The 18,615-nt window shown below is 36.8% G+C and overlaps 1 protein-coding gene across 2 annotated transcripts in view; it reads right to left on the bottom strand.

Annotated features, from left to right (window-relative positions):
- Positions 1-18,615, bottom strand: part of yrt (erythrocyte membrane protein band 4.1-like yurt) — a 255,318-nt gene that overhangs the window by 117,327 nt on the left and 119,376 nt on the right. For both annotated transcript variants that reach the window (XM_090380956.1, XM_090380954.1), the window contains exons 4-5: positions 4,240-4,318; positions 1,977-2,074 (exon numbers count right to left, since the gene is read on the bottom strand). In XM_090380956.1, the coding sequence (XP_090237082.1) occupies positions 1,977-2,074; positions 4,240-4,318 (177 nt within the window). The remainder of the gene's footprint in view (positions 1-1,976; positions 2,075-4,239; positions 4,319-18,615) is intronic.

An 18,615-nucleotide genomic window follows, 5' to 3' on the forward strand; every position in this document is an offset into this window, starting at 1 on the left:
CCATGGGCACTGTTCTTCTGAATTGGCTTCTATAATTCCCGCTCTCTCTTTCAAAACAGTCAGAACACATGCCACCACCCGCCAATATCCATTTACTGTCCAACTTCAAACTCACAGAATCAACTTTTCATCTTCCTCGTTTATTCAATCAACTGCTGTTTTCTGGAACAACCTTTCTTCATACATATTTCCTGAAAATTACAGTCTACAGAAGTTCAAGTCTAATGTCAACAGATATCTTCTTTCGTCTTCTCAACCTGCAACCCATGCACAGTACTAAGTACTATAGGTTATTCACCATTTTGGATGCAATGCCCGAGATACTCCCAGGGGTAAGCATATCCCCAGTTTAAAATAATGGATGCAGAATATCCTTTACGTTAAGCAAGACACCAATGTGCTTCTCACTGACCGTACAGAAACCAAGAAACCAAGCCTCTCCATGGCAGCCTGGTTGGCATGATATGTTGCCATTTGCCACTCATTGGAGAGATCTAGGTTTGGTTCCTGCTGATGACAGGAAGAATTTTTAAAGTCCTTCATTAAAGGCTGTAGTTAGTTGATCTCAGTTTCAGCTATTGTTTTAATTATTACATTATTATAAGTAAAACAGTGACAATTTAACTACTCTGGTAGAGGTTACAAATTAAACTGATGCCATTGCACTAACCTATACATTAGTCATTCTACCACATAGCATGAGGTACTTGCCTGAAATACACTATAGTCTATACTACTGCAAACCATCAGGCATCCCCTCATATTGTGGAATTATACTTCATAACCGGGTTGTCACTATTGCAACACTAGGTTACCTGCCAATCCACCAATGAGAAGCCAATAAGCTTCGAAATGGTACCGTCTGGGTGGTGGTATCCCCTGAGAATAAGTAACATTAGTCTTCTCCACTGGTGAAGCATTACTTATTTGAGGTAGTGCAATACCATGGCAACTCATTGTGAAGGTATTCACAATATGAGATATAATTAAAAAGATGCCAATTTAACTACTTTGGTAGATGGCTACAAATTAAACTGATGCCACTGCACGAACCTATATGTTAGTCATTCTACCATGTAGTACGATTGATTGATTGATTTGGTAGTTGTTGGCGCATCGGCTTCTGTGGCCATATTGCACCTCCCAAGGTTTTTGCAGTACTTTGATCCAAGCCCGAGGCGGGAATCGAACCCGCGACCTTTGGGTTGCCGGGCAGGTACTTTACCCACTCGGCTAGCCCGGTCGGCCCCATGTAGTACGATGCTCTTGTCCTAAAATAAACTATAGTGTATAACACTAATTTTAATTACAGAAGGTACAAAAACAGTAACAAATAACAAAAAGGAACATTTTTTAACTATATATTTTCTGCACAAAAGCTTAACACCATCCCCTTCTCATTAAAACCTGAGAAATTAACATTTTTTCAGGTTTTAGTGAGAGGGGGATGGTGTTAAACTCAGCTGTTAATTCTACTGCTTTATGTTTTACTAATAGTTTAATTATTGATGGAACAACAACAAAAATAATTTAATACCATTCCATAATGCTAATGGAATTACCACAGCAGGGAACTGAGGGGGGAGGGGAAGATACTCCCCATTCTAAACATTAAATCCAAAGACACCAAAAGTAAATCAAAGATAAAATCAGTATCATGGATACCACATATATAAGTAATTGGTCCCACAACACATATAAATGAAGTAAAAGGTGACAGTAATGGCCATCACCACCTAATTAAATAGTCAATTATTAATAAATAATAACAAGTAAAATGGATGAAAAATTATACATTCATTGTGTTTTTTCGTAATACTTTATAATCTTTCTCCAACATCGCACCTACACTGGAAAGCTTATAATAAAGCCAATAATGCTCATAATAAAGCCAATAAACAGTGGCTGTCCACTGCAATCTTGTGATGCTCAGAATGTGAAGTTTAATTTTAAGAGAGAAACAACATATAACTTACACTGAAGAGCAAATGCTGAAAGTTCTATTGTTGTCTGATAAGGACATGGCAACTTTCCTGAAAGAATATCTTGCTTTAGCTGCAGAAAAAATAAATACCTGCAAGAAATTTTTTTAAAGCAACTATTATCAAAAGTTCATAATAACAACAAAACATAAATAAAATCAATTCACTTGATTCTATGCAATTTAGAATTAGGTATACAGGTACATGAAAATGCTAAGCTATACCTATTTTTTGAAAATTTCCCACACAAAAAACTAACACCTAGTCCCATTGAAATCATCAATGCCTGAAATTTACCAGATACTTTATGTTATCAGCAACATATATTTTTAATCTACTATGACAATGTAGACAGCTGGAGTTTCCTCCTTAGCCCCATTCTTTCATGAATGAAAGAAAGCAAAGCAAAGTAAGCAGTTCACTCTTTTCACACACTAGTTTAGTAATGTTATTCAACTTCAATGCAATAAGAACGAACATTTTCAATTACAGTTAGGCCGAATTTTCATGATATGCCTTCACAATGATAATTTTTGCAAAAATTTCAGAGCATATATTACAATGAAGTATTTGCAGAAATATTTTGTAGTAATAACTTATTTAAGGAAAATAAAGTGGAATATTAAATTAAAAGGGGGGGGGGGTAAAGCAGACTCCACGTATATTTGCAAATTATACAGTTTACTGATTATTGCCCAGAGATGAAAGAGGATTGTGTAAACGAAGGCATTAATAAGATAAAACTGCAATTCATGCCAATGAATCCCACTTTAGGATTCTGTTTAAGACAAATTGCTGTATGTTAAGGGTGACTAGTCTTTTCCAAGAGAGCTTATAGGCTAAAGCCCTTGTTTCACAGAACAAAGTGGAAATTACTACTTCTATATGCTGTATGTGTAAATCATGGGTAGGTTTATTTAATTATCCATGATTTACCTACAGCACTTGAGGACCAAGAATTGCAACTGATCATAGAAACTTCTCAGGTCAAACAAAACATACGATGAAAATGCAGTGTAGATCTGACCTTTCTTTCACAAAGATTACAGGCGCATTTTAGCCGCAGTAGCTCTTGCACCAAGAATGCTTAAATCAATCAATCAATCTTTCACAAAGAATGCCAAAATACCAACATAACCTTCCATTTATATATAGAGATAACTAGATATTAGATTTTCATCAAAACCTAACCAAATTTTATTGTTTAGGTTTTAATGAAATTTGGGATGGCTCAATAAATATTTCTAAAACAAAATTTCATGGAATCTATCTACTGGGAACAAAGTAGATTCTGGTGAAGACGATAGGTACTTTAATCATTTTTTAACATGGCTATGTGATATGATTCCTTATCTAAAGTTCAATTTTGATAATGATCTGCAAGTTATTGTTTTGGATAGAACTTATGCTAAACTTTTCATCTAGAGATATATCACCTGAAAATCTCTAAACCTGCACTATTACAGAAGTAAAATAATACAATGTACGAGGAGTGGCAATAAAGTTTCTGAACTGGTGCAATAAAAAGAACACAAAGTGAAGGAACTCAAAAGTTTTATTTTTATTCAAAATAATCACCACCTGATTGAATGCACTTATAACCATTCTAAAAGTTTCCGAGAAGAGTCAGAAAATGCAACTAAAGAGATGATGTTCAGTTTGGCAGTTACATTTTTCTTTATGTCCTCAACAACCTCTGAGGGCAGTTTTCACTTTGGGAGAGAGAACGTCCACTGGTGCCTGATCGGGAGGGCAGGGTAGATGGCGCATTGTGGTGCAACAAAAACAAGCTGGCTTTCTCTCAAAATTGTGGCCTCATCTGAGAAATGCACTTCAATAGTCTTTGAAGCACCTGTACATAGAGCGCAGCACTGACTCTCTTCCCTTCAGGTACAAATTCCTTATGAATCACACTGTTTGTCAAAAAAATACAATCGGCATCATCTTGATTCTGGACTTCTGTAAACAAAACTTTTTGGGCCTTGGTAATGATTTTGAAGTCCCCTGAATGCTCTGATGCTTCTCTGGCTTGTAACTGAAATACCTAACACTCATCTCCAGTACAGTTGAGGAAATTATGATTGTCTTGACAAGTCTGGATGAAGTCAATGTAAATCAGTAACATACAGGATTTACAAGAAAAAAATATATATATACACAAGTTAAAAATTACAATGATGAACTAAAAAACTACAGAATCCCAAGGTTCCAGAAAACAAACTGAAACCCACTGCACTAAATTAATGAATGCGGTTACCTTGTGAGCTCCTCCCGTAAACTATTTGGTTCTGAAGAATAAAACTTCACTCGAAGGCGAAACGTAAAAGGAGGGCCAACTAGGTTAATAAGATATACAAAAAAAATATAAATTAAATCCTCATGAATAATCAATCATTAAATAATAATAATAATAGCTAAAATGAAATGTATGTATTTCAATATTATAGAACCCATATATAGGATAATAGAGTATTTTACATATACACACAATATTCTTTTAATATACCATATATTTTTTCTCTCAGCAACAGCAAAAAAAAAAAAAAAACCCAACATTTCTCATACATCTGTCCATCCCCTCTAATAGTTTAACCTCCTTGAATTCAAGGAGGAACTAGACAAACAGTGATAGTCTGAATAAATTCTTTGAATCCATTCAAATTATTCAAGTTCACAACATCAGATGGGAGTTAGTTCCAACAATCAACCACCTTCTGGCTAAAGGCAAAATTAAACACATCTACCTGCAATCACACCAGTCACAGGGTGGAACCCCCATCAGGGAAAAAAAAAAAATAATAAAAAAAATAAGCAGCAGCAAATGTATTAAACTAGAATATGTTGGAAATCACCAGAAACTCCTCAAGTGGATCACAGGATGGTCGCAGCATTGACTCTCAAGCAGGAGGCAAAGGATTGCGATTAACAGTTATTCTTCAGAGTGGACTAACATAAGAAGTGGAATTTACGAAGGATCAGTGTTGTGATCACTGCTGTTTTTGATTTTCTTAAATGACATCAAGGGGATAGATGATATGATGTAAAGATTGACAGTATAATTAATGATCAGCACCAAACAGCGTTACTTCTTCAGAATGATTTGGAGAGAATTCAGGAATGGTTGGAAAAGTAGCAGCTACATTTTAATGCAGCAAAATGCAAGGTCTTACACTTACAGAATAGCAACCCAAAAATAGCTTACACATTAGGTGAGGTTGAACTAAAAACAGTAAAGGAAGAAAGGAATTTGTGAGTTATGATACAGCCAGACATGAAGTTCTCCAAACAATGTAGACAAGTGGCAAAGAAGGCCCTTGATGGCCAATTCATTATTTAGCAAATAATTGCATGTAGAGATAAGAAGGCCATAATCCCACTGAATAAGGCAATTTCAAGAAACTACACTTCGAATAATGTATCCAGGTATAAAGCCATTAAGCTAATACAAAATGATATTGAACTTCTTCAAAGGGTCCAAAGACGGGCAATGCACCTGATGAGATCAGCAAAAGGGTGTCGATATGAGGAAAGACTCGGAATATGTGGACTATTCTGATTATGGTAATAACATAAAGGCAGGCTGCAATGCAGAATATCCTCCAGTTCCTAAGAGGATGGAAATATGTAACTAAACTAATGATCCAAAAGATTATAACCAGCAAGTCGTTATGCAAATCGAAGCAACTGTAGGTGAACTATGGTGCATGCGCAGGTCGGGACATGGTATAAAAAAAAACACCTGATACTGAGCTCCGTTAATCAGTGTTACTCTTGTTCTTCAGATAGGAAACGCAGCGGACTTAAGCGAGTCTAACAAAGGCCAAATTGTAATGGCCAGACGACTGGGTCAGAGCATATTCGAAATGACACGGGTGGTGGGGTGCTCACAGTCAGACATGGTTAGTACCTACCGAAAGTGGTCTGAGGAGAGAAAACCCACAAACCCCCAGCGAGGTGTTGGACGACCACGGCTTATCTATGCTAGAGGTGAGCGAAGGCTCTTCTGGAGGGTACGTGGTAACAGAATGGCAACTAGCTGGTAATTGGAATGCTGGTGACATGAGTAATGTGTCACAACACACAATACATCGAACCCTGCTGAAAACGGGGCTGCACAACCACAGGCCACTCCGAGTGCACATGCTACCCACGGTTCACCGGCAACAGTGCCTACAACGGGCAAGCAAACATCAAAACTGGACCTTGAGTGATTGGAAGAAAGTTGTCTGGTCCAATGAATCACGTTTCCTGTTGCACCATGCGGACGGCCGGGTATGTGTGCATCATTTACCTGGGGAAGTGATGGTGCCTGGATGCACTGCGGGACAAAAACAAGCCAGTGGCGGCATTGTCATGCTTTGTGCGATGTTCTGCCAGGATAATCTGGTCCAGTCATCCATGTGCCGGGCACTCTGACATCTACCACCTACCTAAATATCATTTCTGACCAGGTACACCCTTTCATGACAATGAAAGGGTGTACCTAGTCAGCAAAAGCTGCCCCTCTGGCAGTGCCATCTTTCAGCAGGATAATGCGTCATGCCACACTGCCCGGATTGTTCGACACTGGTTTGCGGAACATGAGGAAGACTTCCAGATATTGCCCTGGCCTCCAAATTCCCCAGACGTCAATCCCATTGAGACGTCAATCCATTGTGTTGGAACATCAACTCCAATCTGCAGTGTCTCAACCACCGACCTTACAGGAATTAAAGGATCTGCTGGTTATGTGTTAGTACCAGATACCGCAAGACACATTTAGAAATCTTGTAACGTCCATGACTCGCCGGGTACGAGCTATTTTGGTTGCATGTGGAGGACCAAATCATATCAGGTAGGTGGTCAATGTTTTGGCTCATCGGTGTATTTCCAAAACTATCAGTATTAATTAAATTATTGGTTTTTAATGTGTAGTAATGTGTTCCTTACTAATTCTGTGTGTTCCTTACTAATTCTGAATTAAGAAGTTTTTTGGAGGTTTAGTTCTTTTTGCAGGTAAATTTATTCTACTGGTTTGGCTGTTCGTGACACACTGTAGACATAAAAGTTGAGAAAAACCTAGCTTGCTACTGTTGTAAATGATTTCAGTATTAGGGGACAAAAATTCAAATTACAGGAGAATAAATTTAGACTGAATCGTAGCAAGTTTTATTTTAGCCAGTGAGTTGTCGATTGCTGGAATATGTTGCCTCCATGGGTAGAGGCTGACAGCTTGGGGAAATTCAAAGGTCAGCTGGACAGAGACCTACATAAGGAGGGATTCATATAGATCAGGAGTGGCCTACTTAATTTGTGATGTGATGTGATCTACTTTTTCCCTTCAAAATGTGCCACAATCTGCCATCTCAAAAATTACATTGCACAAATCGAGGGATGACTGTATATTTAAAATTCGTCGTGATTGACCGTAATTAAATCAGCGATCGACTCGTTTGCCACCCCTGATATAGATGATTGTTTTATTTTTATCATTTATTGTTACTATTTATTAATTAAGTATACTCTTCTATTTTTTTTTTTTTTTTTTTTTTTGCTGGCACAGCAAAAGTTCAGGCTTCCTTACACCATATGGCTAATATTAATATTAAATCCACTGCTTACACCTTTAACAATGGTGTGACTCTCAGTATCTGAGCATATACTCTATAAAAAGAGTAAAAATACTACAAATTCCTAGTATACTAGATATAAGTATGCATGGGTTGAGATGTAGCATCCACAACAAACAGAAACGTCCAACCTGTAACACTAGGCAATACTAAGTTGTAGACAACTCTCATCATCTGGTAAATTACAACCATTTTGCTTAATGGGGGCTTAAAGTAACAAACACCAAATTTAGCCTCCAGGAAAAAAGCCCTGGAATCTGCCTATCTTTTCTTTTGCACAGGAAGGGCTGTGTCTTTTGAGGCTGCAACAGGCAGTAGGCAAAATAAAATATTCATAATATTTCAAAGGCACTGCTCTAAAATGATTTTCAGAAGCCAGCAAATAGATAGTCCACTAGAAAAAATCTATTTGCAATGCTCTAGAACAGTGCTTCTGAAACTTTTTTGTATCACCGGCCCCGCCTAAAAAAAGCCCTCGCCAGGGCTTTTTTTAGCCCACCAATATAAAGTGAAGCTAAATAACTGAAACAAATATTTGTCGTTTGCCTCCAAAAACGTAAATGCAGCCCTGCATGAATGTTTGTGAATTATAAAGAACTATTTACTGCACTTTATTCCTTCTTCGTAAAAAATTACAACTACATAAATAAAGTCAGTTATAGTCACTTAAATTAAGTCATAAAAATTAAAGTTAATTACATAAATAAGTCATGATATTAATGGAAATAGTTAATCATATTTTAATATTTAATGTGATGAATGAGCTTGGTGGATATTTATTAGCTTATCAATATTAGGTTTAATATCTGTAAGTAGAAGTCTTAAATCGCCACGTTTAACGACATCCAGACAATTTCTTTGTTTTGTCAGCAATTGAGATACAGCACTGAAACCGGTTTCGACTAGATATGATGTTGGAAAGAAATAAGTAAATTTTTTACAATTCGCCACAATCAATGCAGGATAATGGTCAGGGATTTTCTTTTGTAACCAAAATTCATGATATTAATTTTGAAATTTTGGCTTCAGTTTTAACTTCATTTTAGCATTAGCATTAGTAGAGGCATATGATGCAAGAAAGCAAGCTTATTCAGCATCAGCCAAAAAAAAAGAAAAAAAAAAAAAAAAAAAAAAACAACCACTACTCCCATTTCACCCCTCAATTCGTTCGAAATACCTGTCCAGCTGAGCCTTAAATTTGTTTAGGCTATCAACTTCAACAACAAGCGATGGAAGTCTATTCCACAAACCAACTGCCCGCTGGCTAAAGGCGAATTTCCGCACATCTATCCGACATCCGTCCTTCCTCAATTTGAATTTATGCCCTCTCAGGTGATTATTCTGAGCAAGAGGAAGAATTCCATCGGCATTGAGCATGCTCAAGCCATTCAAAGCCTTGTACACCTCTATCAGATCACCTCGGCGATGCCTAGTCTCCAGGCTCTGTAATTTGCAAAACTTAAGCCTTTCTTCGTAAGAGAAACCCTTTGTTCCATTCACTAATCTTGTTGCCCTTCTCTGTACTCGTTCCAGCAGCTCTACATCCTTCTTGAAATGAGGCCTCCAGACCTGTATACAGTACTCAAGGTGTGGCCTGACCAATGCCTTATACAAGGGAATAATCACATCCCTGTCCCTGCTAGAAAAATTCCTGTATATCATTGACAAGACACCATGAGCTACTCTTGCAGCTCGTCTGCACTGCTCAGAGAACTTCATATCTGCCTGCACAACCACCCCCAAGTCCCTTTCATTCTCTACCACTGTCAGCGTAGTACCACAGAGTTGATACGTTGTGGGGTTACTGTTTCCCATATGTAGTACTTTACATTTGTCAATGTTAAACTTCATTTGCCACCTCTCAGCCCATCTGCTCAACCTTTCCAGATCCTGTTGCAGCAGCATAGTATCAGTAGTGTCCTTAACAACCCTACCAACCTTTGTATCGTCTGCAAACTTGGACATTAAGCCTGATACACCATCATCAATATCATTTATAAATACAGAAAACAACAATGGACCCAACACTGAACCCTGAGGAACTCCACTAATAACATTAGTCCACGTTGAGCAGTGTCCATTGATTACCACTCTCTGTCTTCTGCCACTCAACCATCCCTTTATCCATAGCAGCAATTTGCCTCGAATGCCACACTTCTCCAATTTGTGCAGCAGTCTTCCATGCGCAACAGTATCAAAAGCCTTTCTAAGATCCAAATATATAATATCAAAGTTATTCCCTGCATCCAGTTCTTTTGTGACTACATCATAGTATCCAATCAAATTGGTCAGACAAGACCTGCCCTTAACAAACCCATGCTGTGTCTGAGCTATAACTGAATTCTTGTCCAGATGATCCTGCAGTGCTTCTTTAACCAGTGCCTCCATTAATTTTCCTGGAACCGAAGTCAAACTAACAGGTCTATAATTACTTGTGTCAACCTTTGATCCTCCTTTGTGAATTGGGGTTACATTTGCACATCTCCAGTCCATGGGTACCTCCCCTGAGTCCAAAGAAGCTCTCATAATTATGGCTAGGGGTTTGCTTACTTCCTTTGCTGCCTCCTTTAATATAACTGGAAAGATCCCATCCACCCCGGGTGCCTTTTTTATGTTTATCCTCAACAATTTCTCCTCCACTTTCCTCTCAGTTATTAGAAAATCATCTAGCTCACTGCCAATGTTTACTTCACCTACGACATTCCCCTTCCTGAATAACTCCTCATGTGTGAATGTAGATGCAAAATACTCGTTTAGATTGTTAGCCACCTGAGCTGGATCCTCAACTGTTGAACCATCAACATCCAGTGGACCAATCTGATTCATCCCTTTCCTTCTTGAGTTTAAATAGGTAAAGAACTCTTTTCTGTTTTTCTTTGCATCCTTTGCCAAGGATTTCTCATAATCTGCCTTTGCCTGCCTAATCTCCTTTGTGACTTGGTTACAGACCAACTTATATCTATCATAGGCTTCCACGTCAACCATTAATTTGTATGTATCCCATGCATTTTTCTTCTCTGCCATATGTCTCATTAGTTCATCTGACAACCATTTAGGCCTGAACCTTGAACAATATTTCTTGGTTGGTATGTAAAGCCTGGTAGCTTCCAAGATTAGTTCCTTGAATGCTTCCCATTTTGAATTTGCTGTTGGTAACATCATCAGTTGGTCCCACTGTATAGAATTTAAATACTGTCTCAGACCAGCATAGTCTCCTTTACGAAAGCAAAAACCCTTCCCTTTACCTCTGATGGTAGTTACCTCCTTGAGTAAATCCCACTTCAGCACACTGTGATCACTGCCACCCAGTGGTTCATTTATCTGCAGATTCCTAATGCATGAAGAATCACTACTGATAATCAGATCAAGAGTATTACTCCCTCTAGTTGCCTCCCGAACATGCTGGTGTAGAAAACAATCATCCAATAAATCCACAAAAGCCTTGCTAGTGTGTGAGTGACCAACCCACAAATTCCAGTCAATATCTGGGAAATTAAAATCCCCCATTATAAGACTCTCTGATTTACTGGCCCACTCTATTTCCCTGTACAGTATCTTATTATACTCATCAGAGTCATTAGGCCTATAGCACACTCCTACTCTCAATTTTGATTTACCTATGCTTATGTCACACCAAACTGACTCAACACTGCACTGTCCAGCGATGTCAACTGGCTTCACTTCCTTGGATTTTATGTGTTTTTTAACTAATAGCATAACCCCTCCTCCCTTCCTATCCTGTCTATCCTTTCTGTAGACGTTGTACTCCCCAAATTCCAGTTCTGCATTCCTTATATCTGTGTGACACCACGTCTCTGATATCCCAACAATATCTGCCTTTGATGTTTTGAGTAATACCTCAAATTCATCAAATTTATTTACTAAACTCCTAGCATTAGTGTACACGCAAGTATACATGCACCTGTTTCTATTCTTAGCTACCCTAACACAACCCATGTGTTTACTTGTACCGCAATGACTTCCAGCAGTCTCTGAAATATCCTGCATCTTGTTTTTCAGGCTTCTGCTCATTCCAATAGAAGCAGTGCAAGAATCTCTTTCACCTCTGCCCATGGCTACTGTTAATCCATTAGTCTTTGTCTCCCCCCAAGCTAGCAGTTTTCCGACCCACCTAACACTGCCTCGATAGCATCAGCAAATATTCTTGCACCCTTTCTATTTAAGTGTATCCCATCCCTGTAGAAGCAATCTCTCCTGTTAACAAGTACAGTCCAGGCTGAAAAAAATTCTACCCCTTCAGCCTTGCACAATCTTTCCAGGGCCGAATTGATCGACAAGGCTCTCATCATATACTCCCTCCTATCGTGTCTGGGCAGAATTGCAGACACTTTCAAATTCAACCCTACTTCACGGCTTTTTTTCAACAGTGACCTGTACTTGTTAAGTAATTCCGCTGGTCTCCTACTCTTAATATCATTAGTGCCAACGTGTACAACTATATCACCTTTTGTGCCCTTAAAAGATGATATCTGCTCTACAACGTCATCAACCTTTGCCCCTGGCAGACATACCCTGGTCCTGTTTCCACCTATCCTTTTTACAAAGCATGTTCCCCGTTTCCCTGACAATTGAGTCACCAACAACTACTAGTTCCTGTTGGACCAGCGCATTCTGCCTTGGGGGCTGCCTCTGTGTTGCAAGATGACCAAGTCCAAGCTCTGGTGTTGATGTGGGCAGCTGAGAGCTTGATGGGCCCCTCAATTTATTTCCTTCGAGGGCATCCACCCTGTCCTTCAAGGTCTCATATAGGCCCATAACAACGCCGAGTTGTCGCCTAATTTCCTTGCACTCCTTGCATCTTGCACACACAAAGACATCCCCCATGGCAGTATCATGTCCCGTACCCGATTGCTCCGCAAACATCAAGCAAACAGTGCATCTTAAAAGGCCGTGATTCAGGGGGGAACCGCCCCCCTCAGTTCTCCCCTGAGTCACAGCACTCCCATTAGCTTGAGCCTTTTGCTTTGCTGCTCTGGTCAGAGTCATGATTTCGATTTAAATGTCAATAAAATTACAATTTCAGAACAAAATTAAAACCTTAAACTTGTATCTTAACACAGTTATAACGCTATATTTATTTTTCGGTATCGAGTGTTATCTACGAGTTCCCTTTATATAACTTCCGTATCAAGTATGTATTAATTATTTGCTACGTTTGTACTCTAAGTCGTTATATATATATAGTTAAAAGTACAATTTAATTGACAATGAAGTTTAACAAGATTAATAGATGTACTGATTAATTGACAATATTATATTATATTGACAATATTTTGTAACTCAATCAATTCTTCTTCTACAAAACGTTTACCATCGTCATTATTTAAAAAAGGATTTATAACCCAATCTGGAATTTTCAAATTAAGGAGATCTTCGAACCTTTCCTGCATATCTCTGTGCAACATTTCTAAATGATTACAAAAAGTTCGTAGAGTTTCATCAGCTACTTTTTCTTTTTTCTCTATTTCCAACAGATTTGGAAATTGATACAATTCACGTCATCCTAAATTGTGCACAAAAAGCTTTAATTTTGAAATAAATGCTGAAATTTGAGTTTTCGCCTTAATAAGAGTTACATCTTGTCCTTGTAAATGTAAGTTCATTGAGTTGAATCTAGTAAATAAATCTGCAAGATAAGCAATATCAGTTTTCATTTTCTTGAGGTCTTTTGTTCCTATCTTCAAAAAACTCAACAACAGTATCAAAGAGTTCATAAAATCTGTTGAGACAGTTGCCTTTTGACAGCCACCGAACCTCTGAGTGAAGTAACAATCGTTCAAAATCTTCACTGTTTTGATCAGAAAGCTTTTGAAATATACGATCATTCAAATAATGTGCTTTAATTTTGTTTATAGCAGTAATAACAGCTTGTAGAGAATTGTGCAGTTGATCACCAAGTTTTTTCGCAACTAAATGCTGATGGTGAATGACACAATGAACAGTAATAATATTTGGCACAGCATTTTTTAAATAAGCTATAAAACCCTTGTAATGGCCAATCATTGATGGTACTCTATCCGCCCCTGTCGCTCCCTTTCATGCCTATCATCCCCCCTGTCGCCCCCTTTCGTGCCTAACACCCCCATGGATATTTCAAATGCCCCCCAGGGGACGATATCACCCACTTTGAGAAGCACTGCTCTAGAAGGTATATGGATTGGGTATTATCTGACTCTACTCTGCAAGTTTTAATTAGAGGAATTTAAAAGTAGTGTGTATGAGGAGAAACTTCTGAAGCCATGTTTTATAAAGAAGCTGGATATATCTTGCCATGTTTGTGGCAAACCTAAAAATTTCATCACTTCACATAACATGTGTTGTTCTAACTTTTACAATTATAATGTATCACAAACAGCCAAACCAGTAGAGCAAATCTACTGGTAAAACGAACTAAACCTCCCTAAAACTTCCTAATTCAGCATCACATGTTATACTACACTGTTAAAAACCAATAATTTAATTAACACTGACAATTTTGGAAATAGTTATATATTTCCATCCTCTAATTGACCATTCACTTCAGAGGGATAAATCATTAGCGGCAACTACATACAGAAAACCAAAGGAAATGATATCAGACAAATTGTACATATCTTCAATTCAATTATTTAAAAAAATGATTGAAATGTTAAAAGGCAAGCAAATCAAAACTGAATTAAATTCCCCCAGGATTGAATTTAAAAAATTAATAAACATAATGATGACAATGGTAGTTATTAGAGATGATGATAATAATAATTACAACAACACCTATTATAATCAACCTAAAAATAATTAAACATCTACTATTAGTAGATTTCAGGGGTGACCAACGAGTCGATCGCGGATTTAATTTCGGTCGATCACGACGAATTTTAAATATACAGTCATCCCTCGATTTGTGCATCTTGTGCAATGTAATTTTTGAGATGGCAGATCGCGGCACATTTTGAAGGAAAAAAGTAGATCACATCACAAATTAAGTAGGCCACTCCTGGTATATTTGATATACAGGCAACCCTCATATAACACGGTAGTTAGGTTCATATCAAATATAGTGTAGTGCGAAACAGTGTTATATGGGACTAAGAGCCAGTACAAAAAGATGGAGGGGGGGGTGTTGCATTCCAAAAGCTAACAAAAATGCACAATTTTTTTTATAACTATCAGAAACTTAATTTTTATTAAAAAAAATAACTGAACAAACATCTTACAAACTGTGATACTTATATGTCAGATAATGTATGTTCATTTCATTTTCTTCCTCTTCATTCCTTCTAAGCACAATCAAATAAAAACATTTTCTCTGTTGTAGAAAATCTTCACCTTCTGAACTTTCTTCTGCAGCATCTACATTGAGTGTATCTTCTGCTCTCTTTAAAAAATCAGTAATCTGAGTTTGTTTGATTTTGCTTGATTGATCTTTGTAAATTTCTTGGTATGATGCTAAGTATTTTTGAAGCTCTCTTTTGAACTTTGTGCTCCTTTCAGTTGAAGGATCTGCATTCAAAAAATAAGATTCTAATTGCTCAGCTAAGTTTAAGCCTTCCCGTATGCTTTTTAGTTAAAATTTGGGACTTCAGAATTTTCATCTGTGCTATCATTCTTTGAATTGATTTGGTTTACTTCCGATGCCATTTCCAACAAATCCACTTCACGAGCCTCTTTTTCTAGCAGTAATACTTGAACATCTTCAGTAGTTATATCATCAAAACCTTCCCTCCTACCGATTTAGCAAGTTATCAACACCGATTCCGTTTTCTGCTGGTTCGACCATATTTCCTGAATGAACTGACTCTGGCCATACATTTTTCCAACATACATTTAATGTTGATGGTTTTACTTCTTCGAGCAATAAAGCTATGATTCTGATACAGTCCACAATTGACAAATGTTTCCATGCCTCCATCACTTCAATATATTCAGAATCAATTTTTTCCAAAATCCATTGTAACGATTTTCTGACGTAATGAGTTTTAAAGGTAGATATAATACCTTGATCTAACGGCTGAATTAAAGAAGTTGTATTAGATGGTAGGAACATTGCTTCAACATTTGGAAGACTTAAATCTATTGGATGGCCTGACATGTTATCCAATAATAATAAAACTTTGAAATCTAGATTTTTTCCACTTTAAATAGTTTTCCACAGCTGGCGCAAAACAATTTAGAAACTATTCTTTAAATAAATCAGCAGTTACCCAAGCTTTCTTATTTGCTTTCCATTATACCGGTAATGCATTATTATTTACACCTTTCACTGAATAAGGATTAGAGGATCTATAAACTAGCATGGTGCGTTACTGCACATAATTAACATTACACGATCTTTTGATACCTTAAAACAGTTTCTCGTTTTTTGAAATAAATGTTCTGTTGGGCATTTTTTTCCACAAAAGACCTGTTTCATCAGCATTGAAAACTTGATAGTGTGTATCTGTGTCCTCCAATAATTTTTTGAAATTCCCCCACATATGTCTTAGCAGCTTCATTATCAGCCGATGCACTTTACCCTTGAATTCTTATGTTATGTAATGAGAAGCAGTTAAAAAATCACTCAAACCAAGTTTACTGGTAAAATCTGGGTTAACAGAAGATTCTCCATTTTCTTTTAAATTGTTATAAATTTTTAGTGCCTTTTGTTTAATTACATTGCCATCTAATGGGATCTATTTTTACTGCTATCATCAATCCAAATACTGAGTGCCTTTTCCATTTTCTCAATTATTGGCATTTGGGAAAGAGCTGTCACATTTGCAGAAATGAAAGATCCTTCAGCAACAGCAGTTCTGATTTTCTGTTCATTTTCTTTAATGTCTGGGTTGTTACTTCATTTAAATTTAAATTTTTTATAACATATGGTACCTTTTCCCCCTTTTTTAAGATGATACAAAATTTTGTACCTTTGATTCTAGAGAAATAAAGTTTATTTTGAGCAATGCTTTTTTACTTTCTTTAGGCATAATTTAGGGCTGGAATTTATTACACAAAGAAATTATTCCAATACAGTTCTTAAGAACAAAGTTTAGTAATACATATCCGGAAAAATTTATAAATGATCAAATAAAAACTAAACTAACCTTACAAAAACCTTAAAAGTTACGAACTGCATGCTTCGAAGGCACAATTTTTTATGGTCTCAAACAAGTACGAGTTCAATAGCACAGAACCTAACACTGAGAGTTCTCAACAAAATAAATTACAGCGAATTCCCAATAATTTTTTTTTTTGCATAATGACAGAGAGTCAACAGCGGGGATCCAAAAAAAAAAAGAATGGAAATGTTGAAAAATTACACCCAACATAATAGCAGGGTTTTCCCCCACAGAAAAGCTCAAAAATACAGTGTTATTCGAGATTTGCCACAATTCTCTAACTGTTTTAGAATGAAACAGTGTGATATAAGTACAGTGTTGTGCGAGGAATGCTGAAATTTATCAATCGTATTAGAGCAAAACCGTGTTGTAGGATACTGTGTTATACGAAGGTTGCCTGTATATCCATCAATGAATAATTTTCTCCCAATGTACTACTAAACAGTAACCAACCTGGGAACTAATTAACACTTTTTAACCAAAGCTCAATTAAATGATTGAGGTGTATAAAGCCTTGAATGGTTTGAGCATGCTCAATGCTGATGGGATTCTTCTTGTTCAGAATAATCACCTGAGAGGCATAAATTCAAATTGAGGAAAGACAGTTGTAGGATAGATGTGTGGAAGTTTGCCTTTAGCCAGCGGGTAGTTGATTGGTGGAACAGGACTTCCATCTGTTGTTGTGGAAGTTGATAGCCTAAATAAATTTAAGGCTCAGCTGGACAAGTATTTGGAACAAACAGAGGGGTGAAATGGGAGCAGCTTTTTTTTTTTTTTTTTTTTTTGGCTGATGCTGCATAAGCTTGCTTTCTTGCATCATATGCCTCTACTAATGCTAAATTTTTTTGAGTTACAATCTTTGCACAAAAAGGCACCAAGACAAACAATAGTTTACTAGAAGAAAGAGTTCACAATCTAATAATTACAAGGCAATAGCAAAAGTTACTCTATCAGGGAGAATAGGATTAAATTCAAAATTTAAGACGTAAACTTAAAAATTAGAATCAAGAATTTAACACAAGAAAATATTTATCTACACTTAAAAAGATGTTAAATTAACACCAGAAAAATCATAGGTTGTTTAAGGCGGACTATGACACCTGATAGGCTACCTCTGCTTATGTGCTCCAAACAAAGCTGCTGTGGCAATCTGTAGGACAGAGAAAGAACAGGATCAACCGTGTGACAACATCTGCCATTATGTACTCTGTCTGTCAGGTCCTTTGAAAATGTGATTCCTCTGAATGGATCCTAATAAATGATTTTTTTGGCCTGAATAAAAATACTTTAAATTTTCTAAATAAACTGGGATCCTTAGATATGATGTAAATCTAGTTTAAGAAGGATGTATGGCAAGCTGTATTGTAACATGCTGCAGCTCATTTTTATTAATCCATCCAAAACGTAAATCTGCTTTATTTTCCCCAAAGTATCAGTATCTAAGAAATGTTTGTACAATGTATAGTTTTTGGCACTCATATGGGAGAGCCATATGTAGGCTTTCTTCCTGATATTCATGAAGTTGATTTTAAAAAAATGTTTATTAGTTAATTTGCTTATTCAACCTTAAGAGAAAAATGTAATAAATCCAAAAGGAGTTACAAGAGTAGATAAAGCTACAAATTACTTTATCATTTGTAAAAATTTTTAAACAATCAAAAATGAAATATTAAAAAAAGTTAACATTGGAAAAGCTTGTACTGTTAAAAAGATATTAGAGCTGCATAAGAAACTAAAAACCAAAACAGATAATATAAACAACACACCTTTATACAGAAAACTTCTGTTATTGTGCTTTGAAAGGGACTAGCCCCAAAGAGCACTATAATCAGGAAAGCATTATAAACAGAATCACCTTTTTGGGGGTCTATTTTGCATATTTCTCCAAAGTCTTACTAGACACGACTGAGTTTTTTAAAATTGTTTTGC

Source organism: Mastigoproctus giganteus, chromosome 1 (assembly GCF_048544385.1).
Source record: "Mastigoproctus giganteus isolate SK-2022 chromosome 1, ASM4854438v1, whole genome shotgun sequence".
Classification (NCBI taxonomy): domain Eukaryota; kingdom Metazoa; phylum Arthropoda; class Arachnida; order Uropygi; family Thelyphonidae; genus Mastigoproctus; species Mastigoproctus giganteus.